The sequence below is a fragment of the Dendrobates tinctorius genome, unplaced genomic scaffold (genome assembly GCF_039654945.1).
Source record: "Dendrobates tinctorius isolate UK_male_01 unplaced genomic scaffold, ASM3965494v1 ptg000028l, whole genome shotgun sequence".
Lineage (NCBI taxonomy): Eukaryota > Metazoa > Chordata > Amphibia > Anura > Dendrobatidae > Dendrobates > Dendrobates tinctorius.
This window is the reverse complement of record NW_027361696.1, coordinates 11650308-11676415: the sequence shown is the minus strand read 5'-3', so window position 1 is coordinate 11676415 and position 26108 is coordinate 11650308. Positions and strand designations below refer to the sequence as shown.

The 26108-nt window shown below is 52.4% G+C and overlaps 1 protein-coding gene across 5 annotated transcripts in view; it reads right to left on the bottom strand.

Annotated features, from left to right (window-relative positions):
- The window catches only part of HSPG2 (heparan sulfate proteoglycan 2), a 296550-nt gene that overhangs the window by 235118 nt on the left and 35324 nt on the right, over positions 1 to 26108 (bottom strand). For all 5 annotated transcript variants that reach the window (XM_073570126.1, XM_073570127.1, XM_073570128.1 and 2 more), the window contains exon 2: positions 3092 to 3224. In XM_073570126.1, coding sequence (XP_073426227.1) covers positions 3092 to 3224 — 133 coding nt within the window. The remainder of the gene's footprint in view (positions 1 to 3091; positions 3225 to 26108) is intronic.

Below are 26108 nucleotides of genomic sequence, written 5' to 3'. Positions count from 1 at the left end.
CTTGTTCCCGCCCCCCCTTCTCTGCGCATGCACCGCCTTCTTGGTTCATCGCATCGGTCCCCGGCGCGTGGTGCCTCCGGTGTCTGGTCACATGATAATGTGCTTCCGGCGCTGGGGGTTCCTGTGTCGGATGCCAGCGTCTTGGACATCATGGCGACGCACCGCCTCTTCCCTTATTAGGTACTACATTATTTCCAGCCTCCACCCTTTATAACGTCACTTAGCTCAACCTTTAACACGCCCGCTCATGAAGGAGTAATCCGAAACGTGCGTAGGGGAGGGCGGGCTGGCCTCTTGGAGACGCTGCTGCCATCCATCACCACTTATCACCAACGGGTAATTATTGTAAGACTTTGTGCACTTTATTATATATATGTTGGACGTTTGTTCATATATACATTCTGATGTTTGAGACCATATACTTCTGTGTATAGAAGAGAGTGATGGGTATACATGTATGCTGATGGGTATACATGTACAGTATGCAGTTGCTGCTTTACCTATATGGCTGATATAGCCGGTCACTGTGCAATAAGAGTCAGTGCTCATGTGGGGCCTGTCCCGCCCTATGCAGTGCAGGGTGTTATATCCACTAATGTTTTTAACTCCTTCTATCCTTGTCTGCTCATCTTGACTAATAAAAAATTATATATTTTGTGTGCATTATATGGATTCTTGTGATTGCAATTTTTGTTGGTTTCCTTCCCTACTTTATATAGCACATTTGTATGGCAAATGAGGATAGAAGGCACATCCAGAGGACAAAGTTCACAACAGGTGAAAGTAATAAAAATTACACTCAAAGAGTAAAGTCTATGCTTCACACAGTACCAAAATCGCATACAGACAGACACCACTGCTGCCGCACCGATGGACACTACCCCCGACCACAGCCATAGTGGGCATCATATCACACGGGGAAACATGTCAGCATTCTTCCTGACAAACCACAACCTCGAGAGTTAATACTCAACGTATCTCCAATACACAAGGCAATTAACAGGTTAATGTGAACACCAATCCTGGAGGTGAAAGTACAGTGACTGAAACTGACAGCAAGCAGCAAGAGCCGGAGAGCAAAAGCCAGACAGCAAGAGCCGGACAGCAAGAGCTGGACAGCAAGAGCCAGACACGAGCCGGACAGCAACAGCCAGTCACAAGAGCCGGACAGCAAGAGCCGGCAAGCAAGAGAAGCACAGCAAGAGCAAGACCCGGAGAAAGAGAGCCGGACAGCAAGAGCCAGGAAACGGAGAGCAAGAGTCGGCGAGCAAAAGCCAGAGATAAGCTATCACAAAGCACCAGAAGAACCTGCTGCAAAAGCTGGAGAAGAAAAGCATGAGAGCAAGAGCAAAATCCGGAGAAGAAAAGCAGGAGAGCAAGAGCCGGAGAGCAGGAGCCAGAGTGCAAAAGCCAGAGAGCAAGAGCCGGACAGCAAGAGCAAGAGTTGGAGAGCAAGAGCTGGAAAGCAAGAGCCACAGAGCAAGAGCCAGAGAGCAAGAGATCAAGATCCAGAGCGCAAAAGCCGGACAGCAAGAGCCGGAGAGCAAGAGCTGAAGAAAACTGCCCGGCCTGAGACAAACTATTACAAAGCATCAGAATAACCTGCTGTAAAACCTCCGCTTCTGGCGTTCTGCCCATAAAGTGCAGCCTGAGGACACAGCAAAGGTAATTCCAGGGTCACACATGCAACTCACTGTACCAGACTGCACGTATCACCACCCCTATATTCTGTATGAGACCCCACGTATCACCACCCCTGTATACTGTATTAGAACCCGTGTCCCCAATGCACCAGATCCCATGTATTACCAAACCTGTACACTATACCAGATCCCATGTATCACCACCCTGTATATTGTTCCAGATCCCACGTATGACCACCCCTGTACACTATGCAACATGCCAATTATCACCACCCCTGCACACTATACCAGATCCCACGTATCACCATCCATGCACACTGTACCAGATCCCATGTATCATTATCCCTGCACACTGTACCAGATTCCACGGATCACCACCCCTTCACACTAACAGATCTAATGGATCACCACCCCTGCACACTGTACCAGATCCCACGTATCATCACCACTGTACAAGATCTCATGGATCACCACTCCTGCACACTGTACCAGATCTCACGTATTACCACCCCTGCACACTGGATCAGATGCCACGTATCACCACCCCTGCACACTGTACTGGAGTTGTGCAAAACTGTATTCAGTTTCCTCACGGATGATTCTCTGATCGCCCCCGGGGATCTATTTTCCAGGGCAGGATTAGTCACAGAATTCTTTCCTGCATTTCTGTTTTTTTCTACAGTCTCTGAAGTACAAAAAATAAGGAAGAAAGCGTGCAGGAAATCCTGCGAAGTCACCGGATAACGGCCGTATGCAGGGCAGGCGGTGATTGCACGACCGTATACAGAGCAGGTGGTGATTACATGGCAGTATACAGGGCAGGCAGTGATTACATAGCCATATACAGGGCAGGCGGTGATTACAGGGTCGTATACAGGGCAGGCGGTGATTACACGGCCGTATACAGGTCAGGAGATGGTTACATGGCCATATACAGGGCAGGCGGTGATTACAAGGCCGTAAAGAGATCAGGCGGTGATTACATGGCAGTATACAGGGCAGGTAGTGATTACATAGCCATATACAGGGTAGGCGGTGATTACACGGTCGTATACAGGGCAAGCGGTGATTACATGGCCATATGCAGGGCAGGTGTTGATTACATGGCCGGATGCAAGGCAGGTAGTGATCACACGGCAGTATACAGGGCAGGCGGTGATTACATGGCCAAATGCAAAGCAGGCGGTGATTACATGGCCGTATACAGCGCAAGCAGCGATTACACGGCCATATACAGGGCATGTAGTGATTACACGGCCGTATACAGCGCAAGCGGTGATTACACGGCCGTATACAGGGCATGTAGTGATTACAAGGCCGTATACAGGGCAGGTAGTGATGACCGGCCGTACACAGGGCAGGCCGTGATTACATGACCGCACACAGGGCACGCGGTGATTACAAGGCAGTATACACAGCAGGCACATGTGGAACATATCGTATTTTACCTCCAGACACTCCGTCTGCCATAAAGTCCTCGTCATCTCCCAGGTCTCCATATTCCCACTTGTGTCCCAGTCGCGTCTCGGCCTCATTCTCAGGGAAATAAACTTCATCCAAAACTCTGGAACAGTGAGAAACCTGCAAGACATCGGGGAGACCCGTCAAATAAACTACCACGCTGTAATGAGGGTGGTATACAGGGCAGGCTCAGGTGTGGAGGATGGTATACAGGGCAGGGTCAGGTATGGAGGGCAGTATGTAAGGAAGGGTCAGGTATGGAGGGCGGTATACAGGACAGGGCCAAGTGTGGAGGGTGGAATACAGCGTAGGGTCAGGTGTGGAGGGCGATATACAGGACATGGTCAGGTGTGGAGGGTGGTAGACAGGGCAGGGTCAGGTGTGGAGGGAGGTATGCAGGGAACGGTCAGCTGTGGAAAGGTATACAGGACAAGGCCACGTGTGAAGGGCAATATACAGGGCAGGGTCAGGTGTAGAGGACAGTATACAGGACAAGGCCACGTCTGGAGGGCGATATACAGGGCAGGGTCAGGTGTGGAGGGCGGTTTACAGGGTAGGGTCAAGTGTGGAAAGGGGTATACAGGACAGGGTCAGGTGTGAAAGGCGCTATGCAGGGAAGGGTCAGGTGTGGAGGGCGGTATACAGAACAGGGTCAGGTGTGTAGGCTGGTATACAGAGCAAGACCAGATGTAGAGGGCAGTAGACAGGACAGGGCCATGTGTGGAGGGCAGTATACAGGACATGGACACGTGTGGAGGGTGGTATGCAGGGAAAAGTTAGGTGTGTAGGCTGGTATACAGGGCATGGTCAGGTGTAGAGGGTGGTATACAGGACAGGGTCAGGTGTGGAGGGTGGTATATAGGACAGGGTCAGGTGTAGAGGGCAGTATACAGGACAGGGTTACGTCTGGAGGGTGGTATACAGGGCAGGGTCAACTGTGGAGAGAGGTTTACAGGGTAGGGACAAGTGTGGAAGGTGATATACAGGACAGGGTCAGGTGCGAAGGGCGCTGTGCAGGGAAGGGTCAGATGTGGAGGGTGGTATACAGGGCAGGATCACATGTGGAGGGCGGTATAGAGGACAGGGACATGTGTGGAGGGCAGTATGCAGGGCAGGGTCAGGCGTGGAGGGTGGTCTACAGGATAAGGTCAGGTGTGGAGTGTGATATACAGGATAGGGTCAGGTGTGGAGGGTGGTATACAGGGCAGGGTCAGGTGTGGAGGGCAGTATACTGAACAAGGTCAGGTGTGGAGGGCGGTATGTAGGGAAGGGTCGGTGTGAAGGGCGGTATACAGGACAGGGTCAGGTGTGGATGGTGGTATACAGGACAGGGTCAAGTGTGGAGGGCAATATACAGGGTAGGGTCAGGTGTGAAGGGTGGTATATAGGACATGGTCAGGTGTGGAGGGTGGTATACAGGGCAGGGTCAGGTGTGGAGGACAGTATGCAGGGAAGGGTCAGGTGTGGAGGCCAGTAAACAGGACATGGTCAGGTGTGAAGGGCGCTGTGCAGGGAAGGGTCAGGTGTGGAGGGCGGTATACAGGATAGGGCCACGTCTGGAGGGTGTTATACAGGGCAGGGTCAGGTGTGGAGGGCAGTTTACAAGGTAGGGTCAAATGTGGAAGGCAGTATAGAGGACAGGGTCAGGTGTGAAGGGCGGTATGCAGGGAAGGGTCAGGTGTGGAGGGCGGTATACAGGACAGGGCCACTTGTGGAGGGCAGTATGTAGAGCAGTACCCTGTGTGGAGGGCGGTATTCATGACAGGGCCACGTGTAAAGGGCGGTATGCAGGGCAGGATCAGGTGTGGATGGTGGTATACAGGACAGGGTCAGGTGTAGAGGGCAGTATACAGGACAGGGCCACGTCTGGAGGGTGGTATACAGGGCAGGGTCAGGAGTGGAGGGTCGTATACAGGGCATGGTCAGGTGTAGAGGGTGGTATACAGGGCAGGATCAGGTGTGGAGGGTGGTATACAGGACAGGGTCAGGTGTAGAGGGTGGTATACAGGGCAGGATCAGGTGTGGAGGGTGGTATACAGGACAGGGTGAGGTGTGGAGTGTGGTATAAAGGACAGGGTCAGGTGTGGAGGGTGGTATACAGGGCAGGGTCAGGTGTGGATGGCGGTATACTGAAAAAGGTCAAGTGTGGAGGGCGGTATGCAGGGAAGGGTCAGGAGTGGAGGGCGGTATACAGGACAGGGCCAAGTGTGGAGGGCAATATACAGGGTAGGGTCAGGTGTGAAGGGTGGTATATAGGACATGGTCAGGTGTGGAGGGTGGTATACAGGGCAGGGTCAGGTGTGGAGGACAGTATGCAGGGAAGGGTCAGGTGTGGAGGCCAGTATACAGGACAGGGTCAGGTGGGAAGGGAGCTATGCAGGGAAGGGTCAGGTGTGGAGGGCGGTATACAGGACATGGCCACTTGTGGAGGGCAGTATGCAGAGCAGGACCCTGTGTGGAGGGCGGTATTCATGACAAGGCTGGGTGTGAAGGGCGGTATGCAGGGCAGGGTCAGGTGTGGAGGGCGGTATATGAGGAACAGTACAATAGGGGAGGTATGAGAATTTCTGCTTGCTGCATCTGACCATTCTTTTTTTTTGTCAGGTCTCGTACGTGCCCCTCTCACAGATCCTCATAAAGCTTGCACCAATGTCCATGACCGCTGCCTGCAGCGCCCGATACTGGGGCAGGTAGGCAGTGTGAGGTCCAGTCACCCTTCCTCCATTCATCAAATACAATACCGCGCCGATAGACATTAGGAAGCCACCAAACAAAAAAAAATGGAAGTCCCTGTAGGCAAGGAGGCCGCTGAATGCTTCCATCAATTCACCTAGAGGTGAGGTCCTGAGTGACACATCCCCTCGCTGCCCGGCTCATCAGACCGCATGAAGAGTGGAATGTGTTGTAGCAGCACTTTCCTGTGCAAATACGCCAGGGCTTATGATCACAGGCCACTCCAGCCGGGAACAAAGGGGTTTAGCACCAACATAAAAGGTGTTTAGTCAGCTTGGGCAGAGCTGAATGAGAGATGGAGCCATGGGGAAAACCAGGGATGGTGTCCGTCCTGTCCCAAAAGGCCAGGTGCTGGTATAGAGGTCTAGTGCCGGAGTGGCCCTTAGGAGACACACATCTGAGCACAAGGACCATGAGAAATGGGAAACAGCAACTACCAAATGGATCCCAATCCAGAGATCTGTCCTCCAGAGATCAACAAGCCAAGGATCGCCAATATCAACCACATGGAGAAGAGTATGGTCCCATGTCGTCATCCTTACTGATTACAGGATTGTACTTTAGCCTCTAATCCTCACCCTATAACCCTCAGTCCCTCTTCCCTTGTGAATAACCTCCGTCCCCTCACCTCGTGAATAACCTCCAGTTCTTGCCCTTGGTGTATAACCTAAAGCCCCTCTCCTATTAGTGTATAACCTCCAGACCCTCACATACTGGTGTATAAACTTCAGCCCCTCCCCTACTGGTGCATAACCTTCAGTCCCTCCCCTACTGGTATATAACCTCCGCCCCCCGCGCTTCTTGGTATATAACCTCCAGCACCCTTGGTGTAGAACATCTGGGGCACCCCGTCATGTCCGTCTGCCTGTGACAGAACATCCGGTGGTGCAGAGCTCACTCCTACCAGCGCGGCCCTGTAATAAGAGCCACCGAAGTAACAAGTCCGTCCATAACATTTCTTCCTCATGAACCTTCCCCATCCCGTGACCAATATTATTGAGAAGTGGAAGGATCCGCAGCAACTCAAGCTGAGACCGCAAAATGTTACAGAGCAGGGGTCGAGTGCTGAGGGGCAAAGGGCAGAAAAGTCACCACCGTTCTGCTGTCCTCATGTGGTATAACATCAGCACAAACACTGCGCCCCAGCTGGGAGCTTCATGGCAGAACAGCTGCATGCAGCCGTACATCACCAAGCACAATGCCGAGCGTCGGATGGAGTGGTATAAAACCGGCACCACTGGCCAAGAGGGGAAACGTGTTCTGTGCAGATGTCAACTGCTCTCAATGTTTAGAGACCGGGAGACCGTGCTCAATGGGGTGTCCATTTCCAATGAGGAAACCTTTCTGATTGGTTGACCTCATCAGATCAAATTAATTTTTCTAATGGGAAGATGTCTTCAGAATGGTAGATTCATGAGATGCCCTCTCCTGGTGGGCAGAGATAGAGAAACCTCTCTTGATGTGTGGAAGTGCTGACCTTTCCTGATGGGAAATCTCTTTTGAAATGTAGAGATGGGGAGATCTCATTTAATGGATATTCATTTGGAAATGATGCCATTTTTCCAATGAAGGTACCTTTAATAATAAGGACAACTCTTACTTTGTATAAAGATAGTAGAACCTCTTTAATGAGGAGTAATGGAAAGACCTCAGGAGATTGATAGGGAGACTTCGGCAGATAGATAAGGAGACCTTGGCAGAGTAATGAGTAGGCCTTGGCAGATCGATGGGGAGAACGTGGCAGATAGATAGGTAGACCTCCACAGATCGATGGGGAGACCTCGGCAGATCGATAGAGAGACCTCAGCAGATTGAGAGGGAGACCTTGGCTGATCGATAGGGAGGCCTCTCCATTGTTGTTGGCTAGACGTCTTCCATGAGGAAATACCTCCTAATTCGGAAAGAAGGGTTGACCTCCTCTAATGTATAGTCAGAGATAACTCTTATTATTTAGAGATCTGTTCAAATGAAGAGACCTATTTGGACTGGGAGACATCCTCTCCTGATGAGGGGAGGTACGGGGAGATCTTCTCCGCAGGACACATTGAGATTATATTCTTGGTCTCCTCCAACCACAGATCTTTGGAATATCATCAATAAATCTCAGCTATGATTCCAACAATCACACAAAGTTTAATTCTGCTGTGAATTATTTAAACATATTACCGAGGAGTTGGCCGGAGCAACGCCAGTTCTTGTCTGTCCAGCTGGCATCCCCTGGGTTTTGGATGTTATTTGTTTTGTAGTAAGAATGATCTGATCTACATGTAGAAAACAATCCTGAGGACGGTGCAGAATCAGGAAGGAGGACGGTGCAGAGTTGGAAAGTGGGAGGGTGCAGAGATAAAAAGGAGGACAGTGCAGAGTCGGGAAGGAGGACGGTGCAGAGTCGGGAAGGAGGACGGTGCAGAGTCGGGAAGGAGGACGGTGCAGAGTCGGGAAGGAGGACGGTGCAGAGTCGGGAAGGAGGACGGTGCAGAGCCGGGGACGGAGGATGGTGCAGAGCAGGAGGGGCCAATATCCACTATTTATACAAACAGTAATGAACGGTTTATAATCCAGTCATGGCGTTCCCGGGACACGGTCAGAGCTGCAGGTGTCACCCACAACAAGGACGACGCTCACCAAAATCAAACCTCCAATGCTTTAGAGGGACTCCTCACCGGCAGCCCCGCTATTGTTAGCCCAGTAGTAGTAATGAAACTTGGCACTCACAAGGATATGATAGAAAACAAGGTGAATTCATTGACAGTCCGCGGATCAGCAGCTAGTGGACGACGTTTCGCATAGACCTTCACCAGATGAATACTGTGTTGTTGAAGTGGAAGATGAGTAGTCAATACTCCTAGGGGGATGACACTTTGGACTGAAGGTGGTGAGAGCGATGTGTGCGCTGGGGTATGGGTTTAAAAGCCACAGTCAGGCTCATTCAATGAAGGATCATGCGGACGACACGTCATCCACTAGCTGCTGATCTATGGACGGACAATGAATTCACCTTGTTTTGCATCATATCCTTGCGAGTTTCATTACTACTGCTGGTACGGATTGGCGCCTACTCAGGCCCCTCATCTATCTAATCTTAAGATTTTCCTATGTTCAGCTATTGTTCCCAGTTATCAGTCACTAATACAATCAATCTCCTCTTGATCTTGGCCCTTTTACATTTAGCGATGCACCAGCGATCCAACCAGCGATCCGACCCGGTCAGGATCGCTGGTGCATCGCTAAATGATCGCTAGTGAGCTTTCATACAAAAAGATCTCACAGCGATGCAGCAGCGATGCAGCGCACGATACTTACCATTCACACACAGCGATCCTGCGTCCTCCCGCCCGCCTCCACGCGTCGCTGGACGTCACAGCAGGAAGCCCAGCAGGAAGCAGACGACGAGAAATGGAGCCGGACATTCTCGCGCGATCAGCGATGGACAGCGGGGGAGCCGGTCGCTGGTAAGTATCACACATAGCGATATCACTAGCAATATCGCTATAACGTCACAAAACCAGTGACGTTTTAGCGATATTGCTTAGTGTAAAACCCCCTTTAGGGCCCCGTCACACATAGCGATCTCGCTAGCGAGATCGCTGCTGAGTCACAAGTTTTGTGACACAACAGCGATCTCACCAGCGAGATCGCTGTGTGTGACAGCGATCAGCGACCGCCCCCCCTGCTGGTATCGCTGATCGCTGTAGGAAAGCCCAGGACTTTTCAATGGTCGCTGATCTCCCGCTGGCCAGCACGCATCGCTGCGTGTGACAGGCGGGAGACCAGCGATCAGCTGATAACTAACGTACACATCGGGTATCCAAGGGACGTGCGTCCCTTAGAAACCCGATGTGTACGTTAGTTACCAGCGCGCTGATGCAGGGAGCTGGTAACTAACGTACACATCGGGTATCTAAGGGACGCACGACCCTTGGATACCCGATGTGTACGTTAGTTACCAGCTCCCTGCATCAGCGTGCTGGTAAGGCCTGTTTCACGCTTCCGTTTTTGACCATCAGTCAAAATCCGCCGTTTTTGCAAAAAAAAACGGATCCGCCATTTTTTTGGGCGGATCCGTTTTTTTCCCCATTGACTTGCATTACCGGCGGATCTTGACGGATGGATCCTGCTTTTTGCAGATCCGTCAATTTTTTTGCGTCCGCCGAGATGCCTTGACGGACCATGTAACGTTTTTTCTACTGCAGGATCCGCATTTTTATAGAGCGCATGCCCGAAGGAATGAAGTCAGGAAGAAATTTAACCCTGAAATCATTTCTGGCGGACGGAGAAAAAAAAAAATTTCTCTCTCTTCACATCAGTTAGGAACGGATCCGCTTTCCGCCTTTTTGGCGGATTTTAACTGACACAAAAAACTGAAGTGTGAAACAGGCCTAACTAACGAACACAGCGACGCCGCGCGCTTGGCGTCGCTGTGCTGATCGCTGGTGAAGCTGGTGAAGACAGCTCACCAGCGATCACATAGCGACTTACCAGCGATCCTGACACGTTGATATCGTTGTCGGGATCGCTAGTGAGTCGTTATGTGTGACGGGGCCCTTAGAAAGCTGGGCCCTTGACCAACCTGGGGCGTGATCACCTCCAGATAAACCAGGATTAGGCCTTTTATTGTAAAGCTGAATCTCAACCGAGATTGGCAGAAACCAGAAAATTGGATTTATGGGAGCTGCGGAGTTTGAGATGAACCATACAAAATGGGGACGGCAGAGTCAAAAATCCGGCACAGTGCGACAGTGGGGGAGGCGAGGATGCCCCAACAACAGAAATTTTTTTTTATAGGGACAAGGCAGAATTATCTCCGCACTGGCCTGTACTCATCTCCAAGGAGCGGATTATCCTCATCACAGTCCCTCTGACAATATGTCCTCACGGTCCACGTCATCAGCGGTCGCTGGGTTCAGTACCAGATGAGGCCGAGAGCCGGGATTTCCATTCATGAGATACTTGGCATCCACGCATTCAATGCATCCCACCGTCACTCATGGAGACTCATGAGATAAAGTGGATCAGCGTGGCACGTGTGCGCAGGGCTAGGTGCACTGGAACGCTAGTATTGAGACCACTAATAACCCATAATCCTGAAAACAGAGAAGGGGTCACTTGTGAAAAGCCTAATAAACTCTTAACAGAAGCAAGAACAGCTGAGAGTGCTCTCCACCACCAAGACTTTAAACCAATTCTCTCAGCCCCATCCATCAGAGGTCATCAGGGGCGCCGCCTGCAAGATAAATTTAGTACTACACGCTGATAACTCCAATGAATGGTCGTCCATGGAATTGCGGCTGCGCTGGGCCTACCAGAGCTCCGAAGCATAGAGCCCAAAAGTACCCAACTTATTTAAAAAAGAGTGACCAAGTTTTTGCGGCAATGAATAGCAAAGACTCAGCCCCTTATTCTGTAGCTCAGGGAGTGCAAATATCATTAGGACCTTCAACCAGATTCCTCGCCCTTCTAAGCAATCTTCTCTTCATGCACTGTACTTTCTAAGGCCTCAAACTAAGTGAAATCCATCCCGGGATGGACAATGCACCGGTCCAACGGGGATGGACACAGCCTCGGCCCAACGGGTATGGACACAGCCCCGGCCCAACAAGTATGGACACAGCCACGGCCCACCGGGTATGGACACAGCCCCGGCCCACCGGGTATGGACACAGCCCCAACCCACCAGGAATGGACATCGCTCCTGCCGACCTCGGATGGACACAGCCCCGGCCCACCAGGAATGGACACCGCTCCGCCCACCAGGGATGGACACTGTTCCGGCCGACCTGGGATGGACACTGCCCCGGACCACCGGGGATGGACACAGTTCTGGCCAACCTGGGATGGACACTGCTCCGGCTGACCTTTGAAGGCCCAGCTCCTGCTGGCTGACTTGTGTTAACTGCTCCATCTAATTAGTGTTATCTACTCCAGGACTGGAAGACATCAGGAGAGGGCGAAACAATGCAGCTTCATACCAGCAAATAAAGTGCAGACCCCCTGTCAGAGGTTCCTCTGCAATGTGCAGATCTCCTGCTCTTCTAACCTATGAAGGCCCAGAGTCAGTCTGCTTCACAGATGTAGAGACTCCAGAGGAACATCTCTATCCTCTCCTGCTGGTAACTATCCAGAGAAGGGAATCATGATCCCATTTATTTCACAATTACAATGATATCAGACCCAGGCACAGCTGCAGCCTCCTCCTCCTCCTCCTCCAGGTCCATGGGAATGTATGTGGGGTTCAGGAAACAGCTGTCAGCAGTAACAATGAAACAAATACAAAGACCAGTCCTGTGCACGAAAACAGGGGCACCTCTACATCCCCTTGTCATCTATAGTGCACCTACAGATGTGAGCTACCAATACACCTAGATGTACACGATCAATGGACACTGCGCCCAGGGACCCACACATGAACATTTCACTGGAAACCTCATTCTACACTCACCAACAATTAGATGGCTAGAAACACTGAGATAAGTCCTGATACATCAGATCATCCATAAAACTTAGAAAAGTCCTCATCTCTCATCTAGAGACATTTTCATCTAGGAGAGAAGCTCCACAACTCACCCAGAGCAAAGTATGCCTCATAACTACTATACAAGTCCTCATACCTCACCTCTGAGACAAGGATCTTCTGTGACACCATGAAGCGCTCTCCCCTCACCCATATCTTTATGACATATAGAGAAGTTCTCAGACCTCACCCCTGAAGAATAAGGCTGTGTGCACACGCTGCGGAATCTGCTGCGGATTCATCCACGCGGATTTTGCAAAATCCGTAGATAAATCCGCAGGTCAAAAGACCTGCGGTTTATCTGCAGATTAACCTGCGGTTTTGCCCTGCAGTTTATCATCTCCACAATGGAGGAGATGGTAAACCGAGCAGAATCCGCAGCGTGTGCACATACCCTAAATCCTCCATTAAGCTCTCACACCTGCAAATCTCCATGACATCTAGAGAAGTCCTCACACCTCACTTCTCTTCTGAGACAAGGATCCTCCATGACAGAATAAAGTTCTCACACCTCACTAATAATAATTATTATTATTTATTTTCAGATTCCATGGTGCTGTACATGAGAAAGGGTTACATTCCGGGTCAAATATAAAACATGGTGAACTAACAATGACAGACTGGTATTGAAAGGAGAGGGCAGGGTGCAGCTCCCCCCCCCCCCCCCCCCCCCCGCAGGCTTAAGGTCTACATCTTCATGACACAACTACGGTACCTCATAACTCATTTATCTTTCCAAGACACTTAGAAAATTCCTCTGGCCTCACATAAAAAGTGAATGCAACACAATACCAAGAGAAGTCCAAACACCTCATCCAGAGACACAGACTCTACAGGACACCAAGACAAGTCCTCACACCACATCCAAAGATGTAGAATCCTCAAGAGACCTTATCCAAAGATGTAGAATCTCCAGGACTTATCCCACAGAGACTGAGATTCTCCAGGACACCTAGAGAAGTCCTCCCACCACACTCAGAAGACATAGATTCTCTAGGACACCTAGATAAGTCCATACATCTGAACCAGAGATGTAGATTGTCCAGGACATCTCACTCAGAGACAGAGGTTCTCCTGAATAAGTCGATACACCTGAACCAGAGATGTAGCGTCTCCAGGACATCTCACTCAAGAGACAGAGATTCTCCATAACACCTAGAAAAGTCCTCCCACCACACCCTTTGACGGAGATGCTCCAGGACACCTAGTTAAGTCCATACACCTGAACCAGAGATATAGATTGTCCAGGTCATCTCACTCAGAGACAGAGGTTCTCCTGAATAAGTCTATACACCTGAACCAGAGATGTAGCTTCTCCAGGACATCTCACTCAAGAGACAGAGATTCTCCATGACACCTAGAAAAGTCCTCCCACCACTCCCTTTGACGGAGATGCTCCAGGACACCTAGATAAGTCCATACACCTGAACCAGAGATTCTCCAAGACAAATCACCTAGAGACAGAGGTTCTCTAGGACATCTAGATAGTCCATACACCTGAACCAGAGATGTAGATTGTCCAGGACATGTCACTCAGAGACAGAGATTCTCCAAGACACCTAGACAAGTCCTTACACCTCACTGACAAGGATTCTACATGACCTGTAGAAAACACTGTATATCTAGCCTTAAAAACGAATGAATGACTGAAGGACTGAAATTCATGACATTTTATTAGACTTTATGGTTGGATCAGGAAGGACAACCCGGTGTTTGAGTCGTTAACATTAACATACTGAGCCATGCATAATTGGTCACTGGTGATTTTCACCCTCATTACTATGAATCACTTCTGGCGTCGCTTTACAGATGTGTGCAGAGCGGAGTCAACATCTGCATTCATCAGGGAGCAAGAGTTAAAGACTTTGGAAACTGGAAAACAGAACAAGACAAGTTTGTCGTGATCAGCGCGCGGCTTCGTGTTACACGGTTCTCACTGCCCCATGAATGCAATTTACTGAGCACAACGCCTCCGGCTGCAGAGAGCAGTTAACGGGCCGCCGCACCCAAGCAGTAAAGGGGCAGATACCACGCTCAGTTAAAATAAATGCAACCCCACAGAAGGCATCCAAAAATACAGGAGCTGCAAATAGCCCAGCAGGATGCCTAATAAGGAGCAATGGCGGCCACCGCACCGTGACATCACTGTGTTTAGTCTCAGATCCATCAGTCAGTCGTGTGTAGAGAATGATAAGAACGGCGGCTGCAGATCAAGTGCCTGAACGTGACTGATGAAAGCAAACATGGGGGCACGCAAATATGGCGGCCATCAGGGCGACCACCCAACTTTCACTAGAAGTCAAGTCTTCCCACATGCAGACTACACAGAACTGCGCCCCAAGGACCGTGACAGTCTCCCAGTCACTGGAAGATTCTGGGATTCCTCAGGGACGTCATGGAGCATGCGGCACCTTGATAATCCAGGAGTTAATAGGGCCGGCATTGTTTGTGATTTTCCCATGGCTGCGGTGTGCACCATCTGCTGCGAGGTCCCCCACACGTTCTGCATATTTGTGGGATGATTCAGCCCTATGGAAAGACCGACCTCACCTTTACAGATGTATGGCAGAGTGTATGAGAACAGACGGAGACATGCGCAAGAGGGAGCGCTGAGGAGTCAGGGGTCTCACTGGGTAAAAAGAGGGTAAGGCCGGGGTCACAATTGCAACTGCAATGCGAGAAACTCGCCTCAATACCCGGCCATGGGGCCAGGGGCGTATCTAGGGGGGGGGCAGCCGGGGCAGTTGCCCCGGGTGCAGCCAGCAGGGGGGCGCAGTCGGGCCGCCTAATGCAGCGGTCCGCAGTGTCCTCCTTGGCGGCTGCGTTCTCCCTCCTGCAGCGCTTTGTGCTCCTCTCCTGCAGCGCTCTGTGCTCCCCTCCTGCAGCGCTGTGCTCCCCCCTCCTGCAACACTCTGTGCTCCCCTCCTGCAGCGCTCTGTGCTCCCCCTCCTGCAGCGCTCTGCACTACCCCTTCTGCAGCGCTCTGTGCTCTCCCTCCTGTAGCGCTCTGTGCTCTCCCTCCAGCTGCGTTCTGTGCTCTCCCTCCAGCTGCGTTCTGCGCTCCCCCTCCTGCAGCGCTCTGCGCTCCCCCTCCTGCAGCGCTCTGCGCTCCCCCTCCTGCAGCGCTCTGCGCTCCCCCTCCTGCAGCGCTCTGCGCTCTCCTTCCTGCAGCGCTCTGTGCTCTCCCTCCTGCAGCGCTCTGTGCTCTCCCTCCTGCAGCGCTCTGTGCTCTCCCTCCTGCTGCGTTCTGTGCTCTCCCTCCTGCAGCGCTCTGTGCTCTCCCTCCTGCAGCGCTCTGTGTTCTCCCTCCTGCAGCGCCCTGTGCTCTCCCTCCTGCAGCGCTCTGTGCTCTCCCTCCTGCAGCGCTCTGTGCTCTCCCTCCTGCAGCGCTCTGTGCTCTCCCTCCTGCAGCGCTCTGTGCTCTCCCTCCTGCAGCGCTCTGTGCTCTCCCTCCTGCAGCGCTCTGTGCTCTCCCTCCTGCTGCGTTCTGTGCTCTCCCTCCTGCTGCGTTCTGTGCTCCCCCTCCAGCAGTGCTCTGTGCTCCCCCTCCTGCAGCGCTCTGCGCTACCCCTCCTGCAGCGCTCTGCGCTACCCCTCCTGCAGCGCTCTGCGCTCCCCCTCCTGCAGCGCTCTGCGCTACCCCTCCTGCAGCGCTCTGTGCTCCCCCTCCTGCAGCGCTCTGTGCTCTCCCTTCCTGCAGCACTCTGTGCTCCCTCTCCTACAACACTCTGTGCTCCCCCCTACTGCAAGACTCTGTACTCACCCCTCCTGCAGCGCTCTGCGCTCCCCTTCCTGCAGCGCTCCCCCGCCTCCTGCAGCGCTCCCTCCTCCTCCAGCACACCCTAGATGCCTCTTCATGACCCCAGTTGGAAATATCAATCTGATCAATGCCATCATTGTGGAAGAAGGGAACATATTCTATCTAGAGAAGTTTGGAAATTATGATCCCGTCCTCCATTCATGGTAGGTGATGTAATGCCAGGAACACAGTGATAGACACAGCGGACAAAGACCCTCAACCCCCAGACAACAGACACATCTTATAAAAATGCCAGTGAAAAGGACCTTTGCGATAAGGGTTGATTATCAGGCGGCACACACACAGTGGGGATACATGCACTGATGTTGGGCGCACGCACAGTGGTGTTAGGAGGGCACACATTGGGACCTGACACCTAACCTCGAGGAGATGCACAAACTCGTCGTGCCCAGATGTTGTCTATTCCATAAAAGTCTGACAGATGAAGTGTCTCCAGCACAAAACAGATCAAAGCAATCGTCACCGAGACAGCATCATCCACACAGCTCAGACATAACACCTGGACGGCTCCACCACAGGAATCCACCATTGTGAGACCCCCGATCTGACTCTCAGGGCTCTTGCCTAGCGTCAGCTTGTCAGACATGAAGGAAAGCATATGACTTACAGCGTCATGTTCAGGCCTGAGCGGCAGAGTCACAACCTGACACGCTGGGGAGCCGCAGACGTATAACTCAGGAGCTTGGGGGCCGCTGGCGTGTAACTCAGGCATTGAGAAGCTGCTGGCGTATAACTCAGGGGCTTGGGAGCCGCAGACGTGTAACTCAGGGGTTGAGAAGCCGCTGGAGTATAACTCGGGCTGAGAAGCCACAGACATGCAACTCAGGGGCTTGGGAGCCGCAGACGTGTAACTCAGGGGCTTGGGAGCCGCAAACGTGTAACTCAGAGGCTGGGGAGCCGCAGACGTGTAACTCAGGGGCTGGGGAGCCACAGACGTGTAACTCAGGGGCTTGGGAGCCGCAAACGTGTAACTCAGGGGCTGGGGACCTGCGGACATGTGACTCAGGCTGGGGAGCCAGAGCCGTGTAACTCAGGGGCTTGGGAGCCGCAGACGTGTAACTCAGGGGCTTGGGAGCCGCAGACGTGTAACTCAGAGGCTGGGGAGCCGCAGACGTGTAACTCGGGCTGGGGAGCCGCAGACGTGTAACTCAGGGGCTTGGGAGCCGCAAACGTGTAACTCAGGGGCTGGGGACCTGCGGACATGTGACTCAGGCTGGGGAGCCAGAGCCGTGTAACTCAGGGGGCTTGAGAGCCGCTGATATGTAACTCAGGGGCTGGGGAGCCGCAGCAGTGTAACTGAGGAGCCGCAGACGTGTAACTCAGGGGTTGGGGAGCCGCAGATGAGTATCTCATGGGCTGGGGAGCCTCAGATGTGTATCTCACAGGCTAGGAAGCTGCAGACGTGTAACGCAGGGACTAGGGAGCCGCCAATGTGTATCTCACAGGCTTGGAAGCCGCAGACGTGTAACTCAGGTCCTGGGAGCAGCACACGTATAACTCAGGGGCTAGGTAGCCGCAGACAATTAAGTCAGGGGCTGGGGAGTTGCAGATGTGTAACTCAGGGGCTGGGGAGCCGTAGATGTGTAAGTCAGGGGCTGGGGAGACACAGACGTGTAACTCAGGGGCTGGGGAGCCGCAGTTGTGTAACTCAGGGGCTGGAGAACCGCAGACGTGTAACTCAGGGGCTGGGGAGCCGCAGACGTGTAACTCAGGGGCTGGAGAGCCGCAGACGTGTAACTCAGGGGCTGGAGAGCCGCAGACGTGTAACTCAGGGGCTGGAGAGCCGCAGACGTGTAACTGAGGGGCTGGGGAGCCGCAGACGTGTAACTCAGGGGCTTGGAAGCCGCAGATGTGTAACTCAGGGGCTTAGGAGCCGCAGATTTGTAACTCAGAGGCTGGGGAGCAGCAGACGTGTAACTCAGAGGCTGGGGAGCCGCAGATGTGTAACTCAGGGGCTGGGGAGCCGCAAACAGACTGCAGAGTTACTGAAGACTGCAGGCATATTGTAGAGTCACTGAAGACATGCAGGCAGATTGTAGAGTTACTTTAGACTGCAGGGAGATTGTAGAGTTACTGAAGACCGCAGGGAGATTGTAGAGTTACTGAAGACCGCAGGCAGATTGTAGCGTTACTGAAGGCCGCAGGCAGATTGTAGAGTTACTGAAGACCGCAGGCAGGTTGTAGAGTCACTGAAGACCGCAAGCAGAATGTAGAGTCACTGAAGACCGCAGGCAGATTGTAGAGTCACTGAAGACCACAGGCAGATTGTTAAGTTACTTTAGACTGCAGGCAGATTGTAGAGTTACTGAAGACACGCAGGCAAATTGTAGAGTTACTGAAGATGGCAGGCAGATTGTAGAATTACTAAAGACCGCAGGCAGACTGTAGAGTCACTGAAGACCGCAGGCATATTGTAGAGTCATTGAAGACATGCAGGCAGATTGTAGAGTTACTAAAGACCGCAGGCAGATTGTAGAGTCACTGAAGAACGCAGGCAGATTGTAAAGTTACTGAAAACCACAGGCAGATTGTAGAGTCACTGAAGACCGCAGGTAGATTGTAAAGTCATTGAAAACCGCAGGCAGATTGTAGAGTTACTGAAGACCGCAGGCAGATTGTAGAGTCACTGAAGACCGCAGGCAGATTGTAAAGTTACTGAAAACCACAGGCAGATTGTAGAGTCACTGAAGACCACAGGTAGATTGTAAAGTCATTGAAAACCACAGGCAGATTGAAGAGTGACTGAATACTGCAGGTAGATTGTGAAGTTACTGAAGACTGCAGGCAGATTGTGAAGGCACTGAAGACCGCAGGCAGATTGTAGAGTCACTGAAGACTGCAGGCAGATTGCAGAGTCACTGAAGACCACAGGCATATTGTAGAGTCACTGAAGACATGCAGGCAGATTGTAGAGTTACTGAAGATGGCAGGCATATTGTAGAGTCACTGAAGACCACAGGCATATTGTAGAGTCACTGAAGACATGCAGGCAGATTGTAGAGTTACTGAAGATGGCAGGCAGATTGTAGAGTTACTGAAGACCGCAGGCAGATTGTAGAGTCACTGAAGACCGCATGCAGATTGTAGAGTTACTGAAGACCGCAGGCAGATTGTAGAGTCACTGAAGACCGCAGGCAGATTGTAAAGTTACTGAAAACCACAGGCAGATTGTAGAGTCATTGAAGACCGCAGGTAGATTGTAAAGTCATTGAAAACCGCAGGCAGGTTGAAGAGTCACTGAAGACCGCAGGTAGATTGTGAAGGCACTGAAGACCGCAGGCAGATTGTGAAGGCACTGAAGACCGCAGGCAGATTGTGAAGGCACTGAAGACCGCAGGCAGATTGTGAAGGCACTGAAGACCGCAGGCAGATTGTGAAGGCACTGAAGACCGCAGGCAGATTGTGAAGGCACTGAAGACCGCAGGCAGATTGTAGAGTCACTGAAGACTACAGACAGATTGTAGAGTTACTGAAGACCGCATGCAGATTGTAGAGTTACTGAAGACCGCAGGTAGATTGTAGAGTTACTGAAGACACGCAGGCAGATTGTAGAGTTACTGAAGACACGCAGGCAGATTGTAGAGTTACTGAAGACATGCAGGCAGATTGTAGAGTTACTGAAGACCGCAGACAGATGTAGAGTTACTGAAGACCGCAGGTAGATTGTAGAGTTACTGAAGACCGCAGGCAGATTGTAGAGATACTGAAGACCGCAGGCAGATTGTAGAGTTACTGAAAACCACAGGCAGATTGTAGAGTCACTGAAGACCGCAGGTAGATTGTAAAGTCACTGAAGACCGCAGGCAGATTGTGAAGTCACTGAAGATGGCAGGCAGATTGTAGAGTTACTGAAGACTGCAGACAGATTATAGAGTTAGTGAAGACTGCAGGCAGATTGTAGCGTTACTGAAGAACGCAGGCAGAATGTAGAGTTACAGAAGTCCGCAGGCAGATTGTAGAGTTACTGAAGACCACAGGCATAGTGGAGTCTCAATGACTGGATGCCACAAGCAGACAGGAAACGTTATGGAGATCATGGGCAAGTAGCCGATGTGTATCCTGGGAGGCCTTATATAGGCCAATGAAATATACACATGGTAGCTCAACAGGCTAGTTACAAAGCCAGACGTGGTTCACACCAAAGTCTAGTGGACCGGGGTGAGTGAAGCAAAGCACGGATCAGATATAAGTGTGTAACAACTGGCACACTGTTTCTGGTGATGGTGATAAGTGCACACTGTTCCTGGTGATGGTGATAAGTGCACACGACTTTGTGTCACGGCCGCCTGAATTCCCGGCTTTCATTACACAGGGGCTTGGTTGAGGGACAGGAAGGATACAGGACGTGGTGCGCACCCTCATTCATTTCCCCCTCTTCAGAGCACAGCCTCATCCATTTCCCCCTCTTCAGAGTCTATTTATGGTTGGCCTTCCAGCAGAGAGTGATCCCCGAGCCCAGCATGGACTGAGTCTAGGGGATTCTCCAGGAAACCTCACAATGGCTTCCATTTTTACCTCCTGTGTGCGTCATGGTTATTTCTGGCACCAGTAACCCTTTGCTGGTCAGGAATCGTCCAGGTTATAATTTTTTTCAATTGTATATCCTCCTATAACAACGAGCATCGCTCTTTCATGGAAGAATACAACCTGCTCACTAGCCCAAAATACAGGGGGCTGAAGCCCCCCACTGTGTGCACTGGTTCATAAGCGGTCACCAGAAGGAAGGTCAAATGACGAGGGGGACAGCAGATGCAGTGGATGAGTAGGTCTCTGCATTGTCCTCACACCTCCACATATATAGAAGGGTAGTCAGCTTTGTGCTTTACACTCCAGGAAGCATCGCCTGCGGCAATCAAAGTACATCTATAAATGATCCTGGAAAGCGCGCCCCAGAGCCAGCGCAACACGGGAGGAAGCTAGAGCCGCCCAAACCTGAAATCCTGCAGCTGGCAGCTGTACAAGACCACAATACCAGGAGTGGCAGCAGCACCACACATCGCTGTACAGGACGAACACCGGGGCAGAACCTCACACAGCACTGCAGGACGAGTGCCAATGCAGCACCCCACACCGCTCTGTAGGACGAGGACCGATGCAGCACATAACACCGCTCTACAGAACGAGGGCCGGGGCAGCATCTCAAACAGCTTTACAGGACAAGAGCCTGGGCAGCACCTGTAGCTTTACAGGACAAGCAGCAGGGCAGCACCTTACATCGCTCTACAGGACGTATACCAGGGCAGCACCTCACACCGCTCTGCAGGACGAGCACCAGAGCAGCAAATCATACTGCTCTACAGGACGAGCACAGGGTTAATACCAGAAAACCCAGACACATAGTGATATGTGGACAGACACGAACGTGGAATAAAAAAGTATATATGCAAGTTTGGCATAGTAACCCACTAAGATGTGTGTATACTAATAGTAGCATGTATAACCTTACCAAGTCGCAGAGACACCACCGCAGCATAAGTAAACAACCCCGACGCGCGTTTCGCCCGCTAAATCGCCATACTTTCTCAAGGGGAGGTCCCCTCAGAACATTCCTGGATGCAGACTATAGCTTTGTCTCTTGCATACCGATCCTGTGTTGGAGTAGCTGTCGATACTAAAATTTTTATTTTGGAGTTTGGTGAAGTATACTTTGTTGTTTGTTTGTTTCCCTATTTGAATTGTGTCGTCCTAATAGTTTGCTTTGCGGTGCAGTTTACTTTATCACTATCGGTGTTTATCTGTGGTTTCCATTAGGGTTCACCTCCTGGGGTGGGGGTTGGGGGTTTAGCTCAGGGCTGGACAGGAGATAGGGACAGGTCTGTGACTGGGCCTCCCTGCCATCAAGGGTACCCCTGATTTAAGGAAAGACAGGGCTCACCTAGTCTGAGGGGCAGTTCAGGGGCCCACGTTTCTTATCTCCTGTTTTCACATTGCTTCCAGTGACAGCTCTACAGGATGAGGCCTGGGGCAGCACCTCACACAGCTTTACAGGACAAGCGCCGGGGCAGCAGCTCACACCGCTCTACAGGGCGAGGGCCAGGGCAGCAACTCACAGTTTTACAGGATGAGCACAGGACAGCACCTCACATCGCTCTACAGGACGAGCACAGGGGCAGCACCTCACGCCGCTCTAAAGGACAAGCCCTGGGGCATCACCTCACAGCGCCGGGAAAACACCTCACAATGCTTTACAGGACAAAATCTGGGGTAGCACCTCACATGGCTCTACAGGATGCGCATCGAGGCAGCACCTCACACCGGTCTACAGGAAGAGTGCCAGGGCAGCACCTCACACCGCTATACGGACAAAAAGCTGCAGCAGCACCTCACACCGCTCTACAGGATGAGCTCCGTGGCAGCACCTCACACTGTTCTACAAGGCAAACGCTGTGGCAGCACCTCATACCGCTCTACAGGACGAGCTCCAGGGCAGCACCTCTCACCCCTCTACAGGACAAACGCCGGGGCAGCACCTTACATTGCTCTACAGGACGAGAGCCGGGGAAGCAACTCACACCACTTTACAGGACGAGCACCAGGACAGCACCTCACACGGCTCTCCAGGACGAACGCCGGAACAGCACTTCACACCACTCTACAGGATAAGCACCAGAGGAGCATCCTCAAACCGCTCTACAGCATGAGTGCCAGGACAGCACCTTATACTGCTCTACAGTACGAGCACCAGGGCAGCATCTCACATCGCTCTACAGGACGAGAGTTGGGGCAGCACCTCACACCACTCTACAGGACAAGCGCTGGGGCAGTACCTCACTCTGCTCTACAGGGATGAGCATCGGCGCAGCATCTCACACTAATCTATAAGACGAGCGCCAGAGCAGCACCTCACACCGCTCTACAGGATGAGCACCGGGGCAGCACCTCATGCTGCTCTACAGGACAAGAGTTGGGGCATCACGTCACATCACTCTACAGGATGAGCGACGGGAAGCACCTCACAATGCTCTACAGGACAAAAGCTGGGACAGCACTTCATACCGCTCTACAGAACGAATGCCAGGGCAGCACCTCACAGTGCTCCACAGGACAAGCACTGGGGCATCACCTCACATCACTCTACAGGACGAGCGCCTGGGCAGGACTTTACACGGCTCTACAGAACGAGAGCTGGGGTAGCACCTCGCATTGCTCTACAGGACGAGAGCCGGGGCAGCACATCACACTGCTATACAGGACAAGCGTGGGGCAGCACCTCACATCGCTCTACAGGACAAGAGCTGGGGTATCACCTCACACCACTCTACAGGATGAGCGCCTGGGCAGGACTTTACACCGCTCTACAGAACGAGACCCGAGGCAGCACCTCACACCGTTTTACCGGATGAGAGTCAGGGCAGCACCTCACACCGCTCTACAGGATGAAAGCCAGGGCAGCACCTCACACTGCTCTACAGGAAGAGCGCCAGGGCAGCACATCACATTGATCAACAGGACGAGCACCAGGGCAGCATTTCACATCGCTCTACAGGATGAGAGTCAGGGCAGCACCTCACACCACTCTACAGGACAAGCGCTGGGGCAGTACCTCACTCTGCTCTACAGGATGAGCACCGGCGCAGCATCTCACACTAATCTATAAGACAAGCGCCAGGGCAGTACCTCACACCGCTCTACAGGATGAGCACCGCGGCAGCGTCTCATGCTGTTCTACAGGACAAGAGTTGGGGCATCACGTCACATCACTCTACAGGATGAGCGACGGGAAGCACCTCACAATGCTCTACAGGACAAAAGCTGGGACAGCACCTCATACCGCTCTACAGAACGAATGCCAGGGCGGCACCACACAGTGCTCTACAGGACAAGCGCTGGGGCATCACCTCACATCACTCTACAGGACGAGCGCCTGGGCAGGACTTTATACCACTCTACAGAACGAGTGCCGGGGCAGCACCTCGCATTGCTCTACAGGACGAGAGCCGGGGCAGCACATCACACTGCTATACAGGACAAGCGTGGGGCAGCACCTCACATCGCTCTACAGGACAAGAGCTGGGGCATCACCTCACACCACTCTACAGGATGAGCGCCTGGGCAGGACTTTACACTGCTCTACAGAACGAGAGCCGGGGCAGCACCTCACACCGTTTTACCGGACGAGAGTCAGGGCAGCACCTCACACCGCTCTACAGGATGAAAGCAAGGGCAGCACCTCACACCGCTCTACAGGAAGAGCGCCAGGACAGCATGCTTTACAAGATGAGTGCCGGGACATCACCTCACACTGCTCTACAGGACAAGCGCTGGGGCAGTAGCTCACACCGCTCTACAGGACGAGCGTCGGGACAACAAATCACACTACTCTACAGTACGAGGGCCGGGGCAGAACCTTACACCGCTCTACAGGACAAGGGCCGAGACTGCACCTCACACAACTCTACAGGACAAGCACTGAGGCAGCAGCTCACATCTATCTATAGGATGAAGCCCGGGGCAGCACCTCACTCAGCTTTACAAGACGAGTGCCAGGGCAGCAGCTCACACCGCTCTACAGGACAATCGCTGGGGCAGCAATTCACACTGCTCTACAAATCGAGCGTCTGGGCAGCACCACACACAGTATTACAGGACGAGCAGCACAACACATAGCTCTACTGAATGAGGGCCGGGGCAGCACCTCACATCACTCTACAGGATGAGCGCCAGGGCAGCACCTCACACTGCTTCTAAAGGACGAAGGCCGAGACAGCACCACACACCTCTCTATAGGACAAGCGCTGGGGCAGCAGCTCACACCACTTTACAGGACGAGAGCCAGAGCAGCAGCTCACACCCCTTTGCAGGGCGAAGGCCGGGGCAGCACCTCGCACAGTTTTACAGGAAAAGCGCCGGGACAGCACAACACATCACTCTAAAAGATGAGGACCAGGACAGCACCTCACACAGCTCTACAGGACAAGCGCTGGAAAGCAACTCACACCGCTCTAGAGGACAAGGGCCAGAGCAGCACCTCACACCACTCTACAGGACGGGTGCAAGTGGCGGACATGGGCCCTTGCGAACTTGGGGTTACACTTTTCTATATTCCTGCTGTCTTCTTGTAATGACGAGAGTTGGCGAGCAGCGATTGGCAGGACCCGGTCCACTGTCCAGGTCTGCAGTCTGTGGCCACTGGACAGGAGCCCTGAGAAACCTCTTACCTGACCTTGGGCTCCTTGCTTGATAACCTGGACTGTCGTGAAGCAGGTGAGATGTGGTCAGGACGGCTAGTCGAACGGAGAGTGCCACGGTCCAGCAGACGGCACAACAACCAACAACAATGAGATGGGAAAAGGGGGAGGAAGGCCCTAATAGTAGGGAGCGAGGGATGGGGCACCTCCTAACTCTGCCTGTGCCTATCCCTAAGCTCCCCTAACGCCCTATGCGGTGGGTCCTTCCCCCCACAGCCGTCACGTGCCTAGTCCGTAGCTGTCACCTCACTAAACCCTGGCTAGGCTACTGGCCGGCTAAGATGCTAGCATCACCACTGCAGATAGTACAAACACAGGGTATAGTGACAAGCACGAGACAGAAAAGGTAAATAATCAAGAAACTTAGCTCCAGGCTCCGCTGCCAAGCTCCACACTGCAGAGGATACGGAAACAGGACCCCGAACTACACAGAAGTAGCAGATTCAGCGCTGACACCAGAGAGCTGCAACTGCAAGGCTGGTCTACATAGAAAACGCTATCACCAACAGTCAGCTGATGCATCATGTGACTATTTAAAGGATGGTGGGAGTGGTCACTACCCACAGCAGCTGACCTAGCATCACAGCAGTTTGTAGCAAGGAAAACGGACATTAACCCTTGATGGCACGAAAGCAAAAAACAACAAAAAGCAGAGCCAGAGCTGACATGAATCCAAACCTGAATCGTGACAGTACTCTTTCAATGAGGGGCCTCTGGACCCTTAACGCCGGACCTCACCGGAAATAACGTAC